This window comes from Saccopteryx leptura, chromosome 5 (genome assembly GCF_036850995.1).
Source record: "Saccopteryx leptura isolate mSacLep1 chromosome 5, mSacLep1_pri_phased_curated, whole genome shotgun sequence".
Lineage (NCBI taxonomy): Eukaryota > Metazoa > Chordata > Mammalia > Chiroptera > Emballonuridae > Saccopteryx > Saccopteryx leptura.
The window spans coordinates 37,108,675-37,126,958 of NC_089507.1; the positions used below are offsets into that span (position 1 = coordinate 37,108,675).

Below are 18,284 nucleotides of genomic sequence, written 5' to 3' on the forward strand. Positions count from 1 at the left end.
TGGTCTGAGGGACAGTGAACTGGCCCCCTGTGTAAAAAGTTTGGGGACCCCTGTCCTAGAGTTAGAGATTCAAAAGCTTTCCTTTGTAATCAATATCTGAGTCAGTATCTAGTGAAAAAATTAAGACCTGGACACCCACAGGCTGACTTCTGCCCTTCAGTAACACCTCTTTTGATTCATACAGTGTTTTAGAAAATGACCTGATTTATTAAACTAGGTTAATTTTGAATTTAAAAATTTTTAGATTCCTGATTTTTTGAGAGATTGGCAATATCAGGTTTATGCTTTCCTGGCAATAACTGGAGGATCACCAGTTTGACACAGTCCCCACCACTCCCTATTGCTCCTTCATTAAGGCTGAATATCCTTTGCTAATTATCATTGTATTTTCACTGTTGTTGTTCTAAAACCTAACCTATTTCACTTATTTAAATTATTTACTGGCCCTTATAAGCACTTGAGTTTGATACTCCTATTGTAACCCATGGTTTCAAACATTTTTAAAGTATGGGGATACCATGGATATAATTATGCTTTCGGTATTTTCCAATTGAAAGGTACAAAGAAAAAATTCTATAACTTCAATATCTTTAAATAAATTTATATATTATAAATCAATAACATCACAAGTATTGTATATTTATATGTGACGAGTAATATTTAGTTTATGGAGGAGGTATTAAGCACATATGGAACAATGAACGTTTTGCTCTAAGTCCTATATTTTCCCAGAGACCCATGAACCAAAGCTCAGGAATCACTGGTCTAGTGAAAAGGAAATCCTGAACTAGGAATCAGGAGACACAGTCTCAAGTCTCATCCTTGTATTGAACAGGATATTGGTTAGTAATCTGAGGCAAGCAGGTCAACCTCTTGGGGCCTTGATTTTTCTCATGCGCAAAGGGAATAGACTGAATAATTATTGAGTCTATTCAATAAAACATGATGACATGCCTGTGAGTCCTTACACCTTTCATAAAGCCAGGTGACTACAGGACCTCCCAAGAATGTACCTGGGAGAGACAAGATGGCGCTGGAGTAGGCAGACATACCAGCATCTACCTCCCAGAACCAAAGTGGATTACAAACTAATTTTATGAACTATCAGCTGGAAAAACCAACTTTGGACTAAACTAAAAGGACTCTTCAACCAAGGAACGCTGAAGAAGCCACACAGAGACTGGTAGGAAAAGCGGAAATGCGGAGAGGGCTGCCCAGCTCCCCAGAGCGAACGGCAGCCGGGAGAGACTCGTGTGGCGGGAAGTGAGTTTAGCAGAGGGGAAAGGGTCCAGAGCCCCAGGAACAAAGCCCCAGCCTGCAGCCCCAGACCCCAGAAGAGGCGTAAGGACAGTATTTAGCCGGAAATAAGTCAGGATACTGTTTGTGAGAGAGTCTGATTTCTCAGACCCAGGATCCTTCTTAAAGGGACCACGCAGAACATCTCTCTCACAAACACTCACCCGGGGCTCCTGGAGATGGAGGGAGAGGGGAGAGAACCACAGTAACAGGAAGAGAGTGTAATCTAGGAGGCACAGGGAGAAACATTTTGGGAGATAGCCACCCTAACCCCTGGGACGAGTCACTCCCCAAAGCTGAAGTGAATATTTCCCCCGGAAACAGCAATACCAGCAAAGGGAAGCAGGAGAGCAGCCAAACAAGCTCCCCCGCAGCATTCAGAGCAGAGTCGCATAGAAGGAGGGAGCTTTCGGGTCTACAGTAGTGAGTCTTAGGGTCCGAGCTGCAACGCCCCCACCCACGCGGCTGAGGGTGAGCCGGAGGGCCGGCGGCAGCGGGAGACAAAAGCGCGGTTCTGCTGGCAGGGTTGGAAGCCGGCTGGCCACCACTGGGCTCAAGTGTGAGCTCAATCTTGCCCGGCTAGGGAGAAGGGGGCGTGCAAAAGCGGCCAAGCTCAGCTGCCGACAGCCTGTAATCCAGCCTCCGGGAGAAGGGCGGGGAAACCCGGAAAGGGTAGAAACCAGCCCCGGAGCAAGGGCAGAGGAGCACATCCCTGCCCTGCCCGTGCAACCCAGGCTTGCGGTCTGACTTGGTAGCCGGCTCCTCCTGCGGGGGTGGAGCCAAAAGCCCAGAAGAGGCGGAGTTCCGCTACGGAGCTGAGCTTGGGCACGCAGCCCTGCCTGGTGGTAGAGCCAAGGCATGCAGCTGTTCCTTGAGTGGGATCATCCTGCAAAGGCAGGGCGAAAGCTCGGAAACAGGCGGAGACCCGCAGCTGAGCAAAGGTGCTCGCCAGTGCCCTCAGGACCGAGCATAACGTCACACACGGGGGTGGGGCAAAGGCCAAGGCCACCAACCCTTGTGCACCCAAGCACGTGATCACAGCCACTCCGTGAAGAGAAAATGCGGAGGCAGAGAAATACAACACAAATAAACCAAGAGAAATCCCCAGAAAAGGACCTAAGTGAATCAGATATAACCAAATTACCAGATGCAGAGTTTAAAATAACGATTGTTAGGATGCTCAAAGATATTAGAACCACCATAGATGGCCATTACGAAAACCTAAATAAAGAGATAACAAATATAAAAAAGGACATTGAAATAATAAAAAAGAATCAGACAGAAATGACAAATACAATATCTGAAATAAAGAATACAATGGAAGGAATTAAAAGCAGGATGGATGAAGCAGAGAATCGAATCAGTGAGTTAGAGGACACAATAAATAAAGGCACGGAAGCAGAGCAGAAAAAAGAAAAGAGACTCAAAAAGTCTGAGGAAAGTCTAAGAGAGCTCTGTGACAACATGAAGAGAAATAACATCCGCATCATAGGGGTTCCTGAAGAAGAAGAGAAAGAACAAGGGATAGAGACTTTGTTCAAACATATTATAGTGGAAAACTTCCCCCAATTAAGGCAGCAAAATGTCTCACATGTTCAGGAAGCACAGAGAACTCCATTAAGGAGAAACCCAAAGAAACCAACACCAAGACACATCATAATTAAAATACCAAAGCTAAATGATAAAGAGAAAATATTAAAAGCTGCGAGAGAAAAAAAGACTATCACCTACAAAGGAGCCCCCATAAGGATGACTTCTGACTTCTCAACAGAAACACTTGAGGCCAGAAGGGAATGGCAAGAAATATTCAAAGTAATGCAGAACAAGAACCTAAAACCAAGACTACTTTATCCAGCAAGGCTATCATTTAAAATTGAAGGAGAAATAAAAAGCTTTACAGACAAAAAAAAAACTCAAGGATTTCACTGCAACCAAACCAAGGCTGCAAGAAATGCTAAGGGACCTGTTGTAAACAGGTCAAAGGAAAAAAAGAATATAGCAAAAGAGAAAAACAGTTTTAAAGAAAAAAAATGGCAATAAACAATTACATATCAGTAATAACCTTAAATGTTAATGGATTAAACGATCCGATCAAGAGACATAGGGTAGCTGCGTGGATAAGAAAACAGGACCCATACATATGCTGTCTACAAGAGACACACCTTAAATCAAAAGATGCACACAGACTGAAGATAAAAGGATGGAAAAAATATTTCACGCAAATGGAAATGAAAAAAAAGCTGGGGTAGCAATACTTATATCAGACAAAATGGACTTTAGAACAAAGACCATAGTTAGAAATAAAGAAGGTCACTACATAATGATAAAGGGAGCAATCCAAAAGGAAGATATAACCATTATAAATATCTACGCACCTAATATAGGAGCACCTAAATATATAAAGCAGACTTTGATAGACTTAAAGGGCGAGATCAACAGCAATACTATAATAGTAGGAGATTTCAATACCCCATTAACATCATTAGATAGATCCTCAAGAAAGAAAATTAACAAAGAAACAGCAGACTTAAAGGACATATTAGATCAACTCGATTTAATAGATATCTTCAGAACCTTCCAACCTAAAGCAGCAGAATATACATTCTTTTCAAGCGCTCATGGTACATTCTCTAGAATAGACCACATGTTAGGGCACAAAAGCGGGCTCAACAAATTTAAGAAGATTGAAATCATATCGAGCACTTTCTCTGATCACAATGGCATTAAACTAGAAATCAACCACAATAGAAAAATTGAAAAACATTCAAACACTTGGAAACTAAATAGCACATTATTAAACAATGAATGGGTTAACACTGAGATCAAAGAAGAAATTAAAAAATTCCTAGAAACAAACGATAATGAGCATACATCAACTCAAAATTTATGGGACACAGCAAAAGCAGTCCTGAGAGGGAAGTTTATAGCATTACAGGCATACCTCAAGAAGCTAGAAAAAGCTCAAATAAACAACTTAACCCTGCATCTAAAAGAACTAGAAAAAGAACAGCAAGTAAAGCCCAGAGCTAGTAGAAGGAAGGAAATAATAAAGATCAGAGCAGAAATAAATGACATAGGGGCTAAAGAAACAATACAGAGGATCAATGAAACCAGGAGCTGGTTCTTTGAAAAGGTAAACAAGATCGATGAACCTTTAACAAGACTCACCAAGAAAAAAAGAGAGAGGACTCAAATAAATAAAATTAGAAACGAGAGTGGAGAAATAACAACTGACACAACAGAAATACAAAATATTGTAAGAAAATACTATGAAGAACTGTACGCCAAAAAACTAGACAACCTAGATGAAATGGACAAATTCCTTGAATCATATAATCTTCCAAAAATCAATCTGGAAGAATCAGAAAACCTAAACAGACCAATTACAACAAATGAGATTGAAACAGCTATCAAAAAACTCCCAAAAAAGAAAAGTCCTGGGCCTGATGGCTTCACAAGTGAATTCTACCAAATATTCAAAAAAGAACTAACTCCTATCCTTCTCAAGCTATTTCAAAAAATTCAAGAGGAAGGAAGACTCCCAAACTCCTTTTATGAGGCGAGCATAATTCTGATTCCAAAACCAGGCAAAGACAACACAAAAAAAGAAAATTATAGGCCAATATCCCTGATGAACTTAGATGCAAAAATCCTCAACAAAATATTAGCAAACCTGATCCAGCAATATATGGAAAAAATCATACACAATGATCAAGTAGGATTTATTCTTGGGAGGCAAGGCTGGTACAATATTCGCAAATCAATCAATGTGATTCATCACATAAACAAAAGAAAGGAGAAAAACCACATGATAATTTCAATAGATGCAGAAAAGGCATTTGATAAAGTCCAGCACCCATTCATGATCAAAACTCTCAGCAAAGTGGGAATACAGGGAACATACCTCAACATGATAAAGGCCATCTATGACAAACCCACAGCCAACATCATACTCAATGGGCAAAAATTAAAAGCAATCCCCTTAAGATCAGGAACAAGGCAGGGGTGCCCCCTTTCACCACTCTTATTCAACATAGTTCTGGAAGTCCTCGCCACAGCAATCAGACAAGAAAAAGAAATAAAAGGCATCCAAATTGGAAAAGAAGAAGTAAAACTATCATTATTTGCAGATGACATGATATTGTATATAGAAAACCCTAAAGTCTCAGTCAAAAAACTACTAGACCTGATCAAAGAATTTGGCAAGGTGGCAGGATATAAAATCAACATTCAGAAATCAGAGGCATTTTTATACACTAATAATGAACTGTCAGAAAGAGAAATCAGGGAATCAATCCCCTTTACCATTGCAACCAAAAAAATAAAGTACCTAGGAATAAATCTAACTAAGGAGATTAAAGACTTGTACTCGGAAAATTATAAAACATTGATAAAAGAAATCAGGGAAGATACGAATAAGTGGAGGTATATACCGTGCTCATGGTTAGGAAGAATAAACATCATTAAAATGTCTATATTACCCAAAGCAATTTATAAATTCAATGCAATACCAATGAAAATACCAATGACTTACTTCAAAGACATTGAACACATATTCCAAAAATTTATATGGAACCAAAAAAGAACATGAATAGCCTCAGCAATCCTGAACAGGAAGAAAAAAGCGGGAGGTATCACACTTCTAGATATCAAGTTATATTATAAGGCCATTGTACTCAAAACAGCATGGTACTGGCATAAGAACAGGCACATAGATCAATGGAACAGAACAGAGAACTCAGAAATAAACCCACAGCTCTATGGACAACTGATATTTGACAAAGGAGGTAAGACAATACAATGGAGTAAAGACAGCCTCTTCAACAAATGGTGTTGGAAAACTGGACAGCTACCTGCAAAAAAATGAAACTAGACCACCAACTTACACCACTCACAAAAATAAACTCAAAATGGATAAAAGACTTGAATGTAAGCCGTGAAACCATAAGCATCTTAGAAGAAAACATAGGCAGTAAGCTCTCTGACATCTTTCGCAGCAATATATTTGCTGATTTGTCTCCACAGGCAAGTGAAATAAAAGACAGGATAAACAAATGGGACTTTATCAAACTAAAAAGCTTCTGCACAGCTAAAGACAATAAGAACAGAATAAAAAGACAAACTACACAATGGGAGAATATATTTGACATTGCGTCTGACAAGGGGTTAATAACCAAAATTTATAAAGAACTTGTAAAACTTAATACCAGGAAGACAAACAATCCAATCCAAAAATGGGCAAAAGAAATGAATAGACACTTCTCCAAAGAGGACACACAGATGGCCAATAGGCATATGAAAAAATGTTCAACATCACTAATGATTAGAGAAATGCAAATTAAAACCACAATGAGATATCACCTCACACCAGTCAGAATGGCGCTCATCAATAAAACAACACAGAATAAGTGCTGGCCAGGATGTGGAGAAAAGGGAACCCTCCTGCACTGCTGGTGGGAATGCAGACTGGTGCAGCCACTATGGAAAACAGTATGGAGATTCCTCAAGAAATTAAAAATCGAACTACCTCTTGACCCAGCTATACCACTGTTAGGAATATACCCCAAGAACACCATAGCAGTGTTTGAAAAGAAGAAATGCACCCCCATGTTTATGGCAGCATTGTTCACAATAGCAAAGATTTGGAAACAGCCCAAGTGTCCATCAGAGGACGAGTGGATTAAAAAGCTTTGGTATATATATACTATGGAATACTACTCAGCCATAAGAAATGATGACATAGGATCTTTTACAACAACATGGATGGCCCTTGATAACATTATACTAAGTGAAAGAAGTAAATCAGAAAAAACTAAGAACTATATGTTTTCATACATAGGTGGGACATAAAGATGAGACTCAGAGACATGAACAACAGTGTTGGGGTTACAGGGCGGGGGGAGGAGAGGGAGGGGGTTGGGGGAGGGGAGGGTCACAAAGATCATGACTTTTCAGCATTTGCCATATTCCCCCCTTAATCTATAGATAGAGAGCAAATATTTACGTATGGTGTTCCCACTACAAAGACTGCTGTCTTAGGGACAAATGCTGATAAACTACTTCAGCAGTTCCTCCTTTTTCAAAGACTTATATGTAAACATAGAGCTCCATGTTTCATAGGACATACTCAAGCTCACTCCATGCTCCCTGGAGCTTTAGCACAAGGGAATGCCCCCTCCCTTTTTTTTTTTTTTTTTAGTATTTTTTCTTTTATTTATTTATTTTTTGTATATTTCTGAGGATAGGGATGGGGAGGCAGTCAGACAGACTCCTGCATGCACCTGACTGGGATCCACCTGGCATGCCTACCGGGGGGAATGCTCTGCCCATCTGGGATGTTGCTCTGTTACAACCCGAGCCATTCTAGCAACTGGGGTGGAGGCCGTGGGGCCATCCTTAGTGCCCAGGGTGGATTTGCTCCGGTGGAGCCTTGGCTGCGGGCGGGAGGAGAGAAACGAAGAGGAAGGAGAGAGGGAGGAGTGGAGAGGTAGATGGGCACTTCTCCTGTGTGCTCTGGCCAGGAATTGAACCCGGGAATCCTGCACACCAGGCCAATGACTCCGACGGGTCTACCATATCATGCTTTTTACTTAAAAAAAAAATAAAAAAATTTACATTTCTTTTGAATGCTGATGAACAGGAGACACCAAATCTTTTTCGCCTGCAAACTACTACCTTCTTTATTAGATCTAGCTAATAACACTGTTCTGTCTTTTTTCCAAACAGCTCCAGATACATGGAAAAGATTTATATAGGCGGATGGGGATCCTCAAACCCCTCAGCGAGATCTTCTGAGAATGGCTTTTAAGATACCTAGAGGCAGAAAAGCCCAATAGAGATCAGGGAAACTACCAGCTTTTAGGATACACCCTTAAAGGCTCCAACCCCCCAAAGGGGTCTCATAGGATGCCATCTGGGTCCTGCTTCAATAGTGGAAAGGAAGGTCATTGAACTAAAGCCTGCCAGGCTTACACGCCTCTGCTGCGAGGAAACAGGGACACTGGAAGGTGGGCTTCCCCCTCGCTCCTCTAAGGGAGGGATCAGTCTCTTCCAGTCCTGCTCCAGCCACCTATGACCTAACCTTGCCCAGAAAGCTGGGGTTTGCCACTGAAGGCTGAAGGTGCCCAGGGCCGTCGGCCCCATCTACGACACTGTGGACGAGCCTAGGGTATTTCTTCCAAGAAGCAGGTAAACTGATCTCATTCGCACAAGGGCCACTTAACTATGTCTTGCCTGAATAGTCAGGTTTTTTATTCTTCCCTCAAAGATCTCTGTTGTGGGTGTTGATAGTCCTATTTTCTGCTGCTTTGCTTAATATATAGTGTTTCCTTTATCCCTCCTACCTAAATGCCCCACTCATATTTCAGGCTGGGACCTACTCCTAATTTAGAGCTCTCTTTCCTCCTTTTGCCAACTTGTATTATGAATTTACCTTTGCCACCCAGCTTAGTGTATCCCAAGGTTCTCTTTACCATGCCACAGTCGCAGAGCTCCAGGGAAGAGCAACCTGGTCTCATCTCTCCAGGCAGAGGAGAACAGAAGCTTCATATCCACGCATGCTGCAAATGGCTTTTTCCAGTCTACCTGAATCATTACCAGCTAGAAGCAGCGGTCATTGGGACTTGGACATGAGCTGCAAAGTACAGAATGGTGACAACAATTCCAGTGCCATGCGGACTTTTCCTGTGGGGAACTTTCCTGGACTCCTGCTCCCTGTGACAGCTCCTAACAGACTGAACTGTGGTTGGGTTGCATTTTTCAGGGACTTGGCATGGTGATGGGGCCAACTTGGACTTGGGGAACATGTTAAGGACACTACTCTTTTAGGGATTCTTGCTGTATTGGCCAAGAGTTTGCTTAAAGGCTTTTAATCACTGTAAAAAAAATAGAGGACTGGATGAAGAAGATGGGGCACATATACACCATGGTATATTATTCAGCTAGGAGAAATGGTGACATTGGATCACTTATAGAGGAATGGTGAAGTCTTGGTAGCATTGTGCGGGGTGAAATAAGCGAATCAGAAAAAAACAGGAACTGCAGGATTCCATACATTGGTGGGACATAAAAGCGAGACTAAGAGGCATGGACAGGAGTGTGGTGGCTATGGGGGGGGGGGGGGAGGGAAGGAGGGAGAGGGGGAGGGGGAGGGGGAGGGGGACAGAGAGAACTGGATGGAGGGTGGCGGAGGATGATCTCTCTTCGGGTGATGGGTATGCAACAGAACTAAATGACAAGATAACCTAGAAATGTTTTCTTTGAATGTATGTACCCTGATTTATTGATGTCACCCCATTAAAATAAAAATTAAAAAAAAAAAAAAAAAAAAGAATGTACCTGGGTTGTACCTAAAAACAACGGGTTTATTAGGGAGGGAACTGATATGGGAAACATGGGAACACAGTGAAAACTGCTATTTCCAAATTTAGATACACTTTTATATTCTCTCCCAAACCATGTTTAAAATACTAGTGGTTATATTTGTGAATAAATTATCTCAAAGAGAACTCAGCAATATAGATATATCTCATTTGAGCTCAGATTTGGGGTATATCTAGATATGTGAGTTTCTGGGCTCAAACATATATTCTTTTCATATCAAAAGAGAGACTGTATATAAAAGTACTTTGAACACTATAGCGTTATCTAGGATTGTTAGACTTTTAAAAAAAATGTTTACATTGATTTGACAGAGAGAGAGAGATAGAAGCACCAACTTATTTCACTTAGTTGCCCCATTTTAGTTGTACATTCATTGGTTGCTTCTTGTATGTGTCCTGACTGGGGATCAAACCCATGACCTTGGCACTTCAGGATGACACTCTATCCACTGGGCAACCCCACCAGAGCGTAGGATTGTCAGTTATTTTAATGGTGTTATTACCTGATATTTCCCCAATCCTTATTTATGTGGGATTCTATATGGTCAGATACAATTCAGTAACTTGAAATTCTTTGTTCATAGATGTCATTTAATACCAGGTTATCATATTAAATTCACACTTTGAATGCTTAATTATATTTTGTATAATATTATGCTGTTTTGTAGTGTTCTTTGTGTTTGTCTTATTTCTAAAACGACTGCAAGCTCTTTGAGAAGAGATATTGCCTGATGATTGTAATGGTGATGACAACAAAGAAGTAACAATAATGATAAAAGTAATGATGGCACAGATAACATACACTGAGGACACATGACGCATCAGGATCTGTATCAGGCACTTTGAATATTATATCTGATGAGTTTCGTGCTATTTCTATCTCCATTTTATTTATGAGGAAACCCAAAATCAGTAAAGTAAAATGACATTTTTATACAACTATTGAGCTCTACAGTCAGAACCAGAACCCAGATCCCCCTACTGCACATCCTGTGCTCAGATGCTTTACACTCAGCACCCAATCCCCTCAGGGTTCCAGGCTTAGAATAATGCTAGGTATACAGACATGTTCAATAAACATTGATAAGTTGAAAGTAATTCTGATATGTCTCATGACACTAGCATGCAATAGCATGTCATTTCAGTACATATTTTTAAAGGACATTTCAATATGATAACTGTAAAATTAAAGCAACCTGGGCATCACTCCACTTCACAGTATATTATCTTGTCTTAGAATTTCCTCTGCCAGGGAATCCTATAAAGATACCTGCAGCAAATAAAAGTGTCTTACCTAATGTCCATTCTTACCTACTTTCTTCTAACAGAATTCTGATTTGTTCATGACAAATACATGCCCATTTAAAAATATCCATTAGATTCTCCTGTAGCCAGAGATGGTCATGACACCTAGTTCTAGACAATGATACAAGGGTTCTGGTTAGGACTTACAGAAAGACTATTTTCCTAACATAAAAAGAGCAGACTCACTGCCACATGCCTCTTACTTACATCCTTCCTCACCTCTTGACTGAAGCATGAATACAATATGTCAGGAAGAGGTGCTCACCATAGGACTATGATGACAAAACCACAACTTCAAGAGGGAAGGAAAGAAAGAAGGGAGGCAGGCAGGGAGGGAGGGAGGGAGAAGCCAGAAAGAGTTTTGCTACCTGTCTCTGAACTTCCTGTTGAGAAAAAGAAATCCCTGTTGGTTAAGCTAATTTGGTAATTTTTTTACTACAGATATCCAGGTGCAATCCTAATGCAAAAATATAGTAATTGATAACCCCAAGTTATCAACAGGAAGCAAAATAAGAGTCCAACAAGTATAAATTACAGTTTCTATGGTATTTTCATACCTCTACCTTGAACCACATAATCTTTAGATACTTTGAATCATTAATTCCCTAGCTTTACACTAAACCTAACTAAATAGATATAACCCCTGTTGACCTTTTCTTTAAAGATTGTATAAAAATTCAGGGAAATAAATCAATGAGTAGCATAAATGTTGTTTACCAAAAAATTTTTTTTCTAAAACAGTTTTGGGTGTTAAAATTCATATGCAAGTTTTGTTTTTCTTTCTTTTCCTTCCAGACCCTTTTGACTAAACAAAAAAGCACAGTGATTTGCTCCTAACAGGGTCCACGCGTGCCAACCTGCTGCTTCATTTCAGTTCACAGGTCAACTGAGTCAACGCCTACAGTGGCCAGTTGCCTCTGACCATAAGAGTCCTGTCCACTTATCTCAGTGTACAATGTAAACATTCTCACTATCTATGTGCATCATCACAATGTGAATAAGTTTGGGAAGTACTACTCTATATGACAGCTAGATGCTATCAAAACAATAGCATCGATGGGGAGAAATGGCCTATTTACAATACTGCACGGACCAAAAATTAGCTCACACATATAACATTGCTTTATTCTTGGCAAAATCATGAGTGGTCAATAGGGCACTTGTGTTTATGATTAAAGATGGGTAACTTGCCCATATCTGTTAGGAAATGGCAGAGCCAAGACGTCTGCATCAAGTATTTCTGCCTCTGAGCCCTATGCTTTTCCTGTAGGATGACATTCCAAGTCTGTACAGATCTTTAAAATTAGCATTTTGATTTCATTTTCTGAAGACAGTTCAAATGGTCTTTCTTTGGTTTCTCTTGTGACCGCCATGTGAACACTAACGTATATGGAAACTGATATTCTCTTTGAACTTAACAAGACTGAGAAAGAACAACATTAAACAGCCTAGTTAGACCATACCAATTTTCTTCCTTCAGCTCACATCACTGACACCCAGAGAGCCAACCCTTGTTATTTTGTGTGCGTAGAAAAGAATTTTTGCCTACCACTCTCCCAAAAACTATCTATTAAAAAGAAAATAGCATGCTGCCACTGACCATGCTGAAGTTTTGTTTTGTTTTGCCAATTACAATTTCTCATTGACCTTTCCATAACAGGGAAGAGTAAGGAGAAATAAAAGAAATGGTCAAAATTAAATTACATGTTTAACATACAAAAGAAAACATGATTTTACATATAAGGCAATTATTGTCGAGATATTATTGAAATAAAAGATTTTAAAAGAGCTAGCCAACCAACAGACTTCAATGACTAGAAATGGCATTTTAATTTCTTTATAGCACTGCAGAAACAAAGAGGAACATGCACAAAAATAGGAAGGTACAAGGACGCATCTATAAGTAGCTACTATAAACAAATTAAAAGTCATAAGTAATATCTAAAATATTAACCAAATATTAATTCACGATTCAAAAAACAGGAACATGTTGGAATGGTTGAGTATGCATGGCTTAACACAGTAAGTGTAAGCAAGTGTAAGTTAAGGAATATAATAAATGTGGTGGTGCCTGACCAGGCAGTGGCACAGTGGATAGAGTGTCGGACTGGTATGCGGAGGACCAAGGTTCGAGACCCCGAGGTCGCCAGCTTGAGCACAGGCTAATCTGGTTTGAGCAAAAAGCTCACCAGCTTGGACCCAAGGTCGCTGGCTCTAGCAAGGGGCTACTTGGTCTGCTGAAGGCCCGCAGTCAAGGCATATATGAGAAAGCAATCAATGAACAACTAAGGTGTCGCAACGTGCAACGAAAAACTAAAAATTGATGCTCCTCATCTCTCTGTTCCTGTCTGTCTGTCCCTGTCTATCCCTCTCTCTGACTCTCTCTGTCTCTGAAAAAAAAAATGTGGTGGTTATGGAAGTGAGCTTGTGGCAGGCTTAGAATTTTGTGTTTAAAGACATGAGCTCTAGATCCATGCCAAATCCTGGCTCTATCACTTAGCAGTTGGGTGACAACATACTCAAGATTTTAGTGCACAAAAAGTTTTGCTTTCTCGACCCTATTGACAGTTAATATTAGTAAAATTATAGCATTTTATAAAAAGTAGAATTCTTATATTGATTAATTGCTTATTTTCAATAATACTTTTTACCCAACTTTCATCAGCCACAAAATATGCACAAGACATAAAATAAATTCTGCCACCCAGTAATAACTAAGCCAAAACTGTAAAATGGAATAACATAAGCACAATGAAATGGACAAGTTCATGGTAAAAGGCCAGGCTAACCTGGTCACATGGTAGGTTCCATGATAAACGCATGTGAAAGCAATTGGCTTCTTCAGTACATACTGTGGTATCTCATCCTATTCTACAAGATTATGACAGCCTCAGCACTCTCCTATTACCTTTTATCATGGAATGTAGATTAAACATTGTTCTCAGCAGCTAGCTAACAGAAACATAAGCCCTAGTTCTCAGGACACTTAACTTTACACCATACTTAATAAGGGTATATGTCTAACCAGCCAAGTAAGTCTATCTTCAGAAATAAAGTCCTTTTGGTGTACACAGAGAGGTTGATCAACACATGTGTGTTCCACGGCTGGTAAATTCACTTAAGTCAAATTTAAGTAGCATATCCTATCCCTTCTGTTTAAACTATATGTGCAAAGTTCATCTGGGGAGAAATGTGTACTCAGTGTTACAAAATAAGATGTTGCTAAAAATTTTAACTATACTAAAATTTCCATGAATTCTTATTTTTTTAACCTTCAACTGCTAAACTTACAAATGCTCCTAATATAAACATAAACGTACAGAAGTGTTTTAAAATGTGAAATCACAGTTAAAAGCAAGAAAATGCAATATCCTGAGCAATCATAAATAGAGAAACTAATAAAGAATGAAATGCTGGGTCAATAAACACCTTGAGCAAATATTAAATGAGTGTTAGAGTGTAACCTCAATTCCCAATATAATATGGTAACATACTAACGTTACAGAAAACCTATCCAAATAGCCTCAGCTAAAACACACCATCTTTGTTGTCTGTTTCTGAGATTATGCATTTCAAGAATAACTTCCAATTAAATTCTCCTACCATTAAATTTTATTTTGAATCACATCACTGTTCTTAGCACAGTATAAACCATATAAAAGCTTCAGTATTCATTTAGAGTCAAATGCATGTAATCACATATAGTGCTGTACCTAAGTGAAATGGGAACAAATTCCACAAGTTTTCCTTAAGTACATTTAAGTTGGAAAACAGGTTCTATACTAAGGAAGAACACGTCTCATTTCTGTGGAAACTTCATTTGGTTTCCATCTCATGAGGGTTTCATTTTCCATAACCAAACATAGGAAAGGTCAGTATGGGCACAAAGGAAAACACACACGCGCACGGGCCGCTTGGGTTGACAGCTACACAGCCTGCTTCTGAGCAAGCTAGGCTCTCCCCCCAGCGAGGCACGACAGGGGACAGGAGGGAGAGTTGGAAGATATATAATCTGGCTCAATTGAGCATTACTAAATGGAGAGGTCTACACACACACATTCACTAGTGAATGGAAACTTGGTATGTTTTTAAACTATTTAAGTTTCATGTGTAAGTTTTAATAACATCACACTCTCAAACAGACCCAGGCTCAGTTCATACCAATGGAAATAAGCTTTACAGAAAATATAAATAAAAATACGGAATTTGATTCAGAGTAAAACAAATGAATGTTCTATGAGTTATATCGCAGTTCTTACTAGAAGTAAAAAGTTAGATTTTATAATATTTAATTGTATATTTCTCCCAAATTAACATCCTACTTTACTGGGATGTTTGGGTATTATTTTGGAGACCACCAATTAATGCAGGTTCAAAATGAAATATGAGAGTCAAAATAGAAAACTACTCTAAAAAAGAGCAACTTTTTAATACTATAACATTGTGTAATATTTTAGAAAGACCTTTTTCTAAGTTTGAAATGACAATATCAAAGAGAATATGTCAACAGAAACCCTGGGAATAGGGTGCACTACATTTTATTTTTACTTTAAGATATTATGCCTTCTAAGTATTTTGCTACTTTAACAAGGCTTTGGCTCTAAGGAATATGAATTCTGACAAGCAACTGAAAGGCCATTTCACTCCCACGACTGGAGAAAAGAATACTTGCAGTGGAACCCTCTGATCCTAAAGGCTCGCTAGCATTCATCAGGCCTTATGAAATTTCAAACCATTCCAATAAGGTGGCTACGTCCTCTTTCTGACACAGCTTTTATTTTGAAACCTGTTTTCTGTATCAGTGATGTTCATGTCCTGCACCTTTGGTAACCACTCACCTGTGATTTTTTGCAGCAAAGGTGACAACACAGACTCCTCACAAAAGACCTGAGCCAATGCTCTCTTCACTTTTTCTTCAGTTTCAGCCAGGTCTTTGTCCTCTGTGAACTCTCCAGGGACAGAGTAAATATATATTAGGAGGATCAACAGCTCTTCGGGGCTATAGTCATCATTGGTCCTCTGATTCGAAGGCTTAATCATGGGCAGCAGCTGATTTAACACAACAGACATCGTGGACTCCCCAATGCTCTGAAATAGAAAGTGGTAATGTGAAAATACATCAGTCTTGTACAAAGGTGTAATCCATGCACCACGTCAGTCCAAAGACAGCGTGCAAACAAGTCCATGATGTTCTCTGCCTAGATTGCTTCTTATTTGTTTGTTTCTCATCCTGGAGAGAATGCCATAAGAAATTTGGCATTAGAGTTGTTGTTTTGAAAGACTTCGTTTATAAAACAGCTAGTCAAATTATAGAACTTTTCATGTTTTCTTACATATTGCTCAGAGTCCACTAGTTTGAAAAATAAAAATACAAGTACTTCAGACACTAGAAATTTAAAATAAAAATAACATATTTGTAAAGTAAATGATTAAAAATAAAAATATGCCAGCATCTGTATATCCAAACGAATGCTGACATGCCTTTAAAGGAATGACTTCACATTGTGCAGCATAATCTTTTCAATATTCTCTATATTGGTAAATATCAGTTTGAATAGGTTTGTTTGTTTTTTTTAATAACAATGAGAAGTCATTTTCTATTAATCTGGTGAATGAAGAAAGGATGAAACTGGGTAATGTCATTTGGGGTTCAAGATATCTTAGGGTTAGTAGGAAGGTAATTCACCTTAACACTTTGAAAAAAGTTTTGCTTTTAGTTCTTCCACCAATTTCTTGAATAATATTTAACAGAGAATTTCAAAATTCCATGCATGTGAAAATAGTATTGCATAACTGGAGCAAGTGCCTAACTTCCAAAGCACTGTGCACATTTCTAGTACAAATTCTGAGATTTTTTGGTGAAGAGATAAACTCCTATTTTTGAATAACTATTTTCAATAATGTGATTTAATTTCATCTATAATATAAAATAAAACTCAACTATTTGTATTTATATTAAAATCAGGGGCTAAATGATTACAACTTGCAAATTCCAAACTGTTCATTCAAAAGTGTTCATTGAGCATCTGCTCTCAAAGAGCTTACATTGTACTTGGGGGAAACAAGCTAAAAAGCAAAAATATATAATGTAGTAGATGGTGTTAAAGTAGAGAAAAATAGAGCAGGAAAGGAAGATGAGACTTTAGGGGAGGTGTTTCTGTAGGTGATGAACATGGACTATTTTAAAGAGAAAAAGCTATATCAATATTGGAGTAAAGAAAGACCTACAGAAACTCTCTCTGCACGAAGCCGGCAGCAAACAGCTGACCGTCACTGACTGATCTGGATGACTACCCAAAACGAGCTTTTCTAGTCAAGTCATTTCTACACCTGGAAAAGTTTGGATATAGCATCTCAAGGTTAATATTATTTGGTACATGAAAAACAGCTGTTACCATTTATTTTCACTAAAAATCTTGGATGTTCATCACATACCACACAAAAGAAAATGGTAAGCCTTTGGAATGAATAAGGTACAAATGGAAAGAGTAGAATGGACGGTTTACTGTTAATAGTGACAAGACATGCTTTACCGAGTATAAACACACCCGCTTCTCAAAGAAAATGGCAGGAAGTTTTGGAGGCAGCCTAGAACTGTCCTATAGCTTCAGGATTCTCCTGGGAGGAACCTTCGAGTATTCTTTCTTTGCTTTACAGGCTGCCAAAAGCAATTTCAAAGAAGGGCCATGGGGGTTGCAGTATTTTTTTTTTTTTTTTACTTTTTACTCTATCACCAACTCCTTGGATGATATTCAACAGATTCCTTCATTGTTTTATATCCTCTGTCTAAAAAGTAGGTGTATACATCAAGTGTTTATCCTATAGAAGGCCTATGATTCTCTCCCCAGAGTAAAAGGATTATTTTAAGAAATAGTAATAAAAAGTAAAACATGGTAGGATAATCATTGTAATCATTTCAAAAAATTCACTCACTAACATTTGGGCATCAGAGCACCATTTTCTTTTCTTTTCTTCTTTTTCTTTCTTTTCTTATTTTTAGTGAGAGAGAGAGAGAGAGAGAGAGAGAGAGAGAGAGAGAGAGTAGGATAGGGGCAGATAGGAAGGTAGAGAGATGAGAAGCATCAATTCTTCATTGCGACTAGTTGTTCATTGATTGCTTTCTCATATGTGCCTTGACCAGGGGACTCCAGCAGACTGAGTGACCCATTGCTCAAGCCAACAACCTTGGACTCAAGATGGCAACCTTGAGCTTCAAGCCAGTGACCTTTGGGCTCAAGCCAGTGACCAAGGGGTCATGTCTATGATCCCAAGCTCAAGCCAGTGACCCTGTGCTCAAGCTGG

General features: G+C 39.0%; 1 protein-coding gene across 1 annotated transcript in view; it reads right to left on the reverse strand.

Annotated features, from left to right (window-relative positions):
* The window catches only part of SCFD2 (sec1 family domain containing 2), a 400,811-nt gene that overhangs the window by 254,982 nt on the left and 127,545 nt on the right, over positions 1–18,284 (reverse strand). Inside the window, exon 5 of the mRNA XM_066385304.1 lies at positions 15,821–16,070. Within this exon, the coding sequence (XP_066241401.1) occupies positions 15,821–16,070 (250 nt within the window). The remainder of the gene's footprint in view (positions 1–15,820; positions 16,071–18,284) is intronic.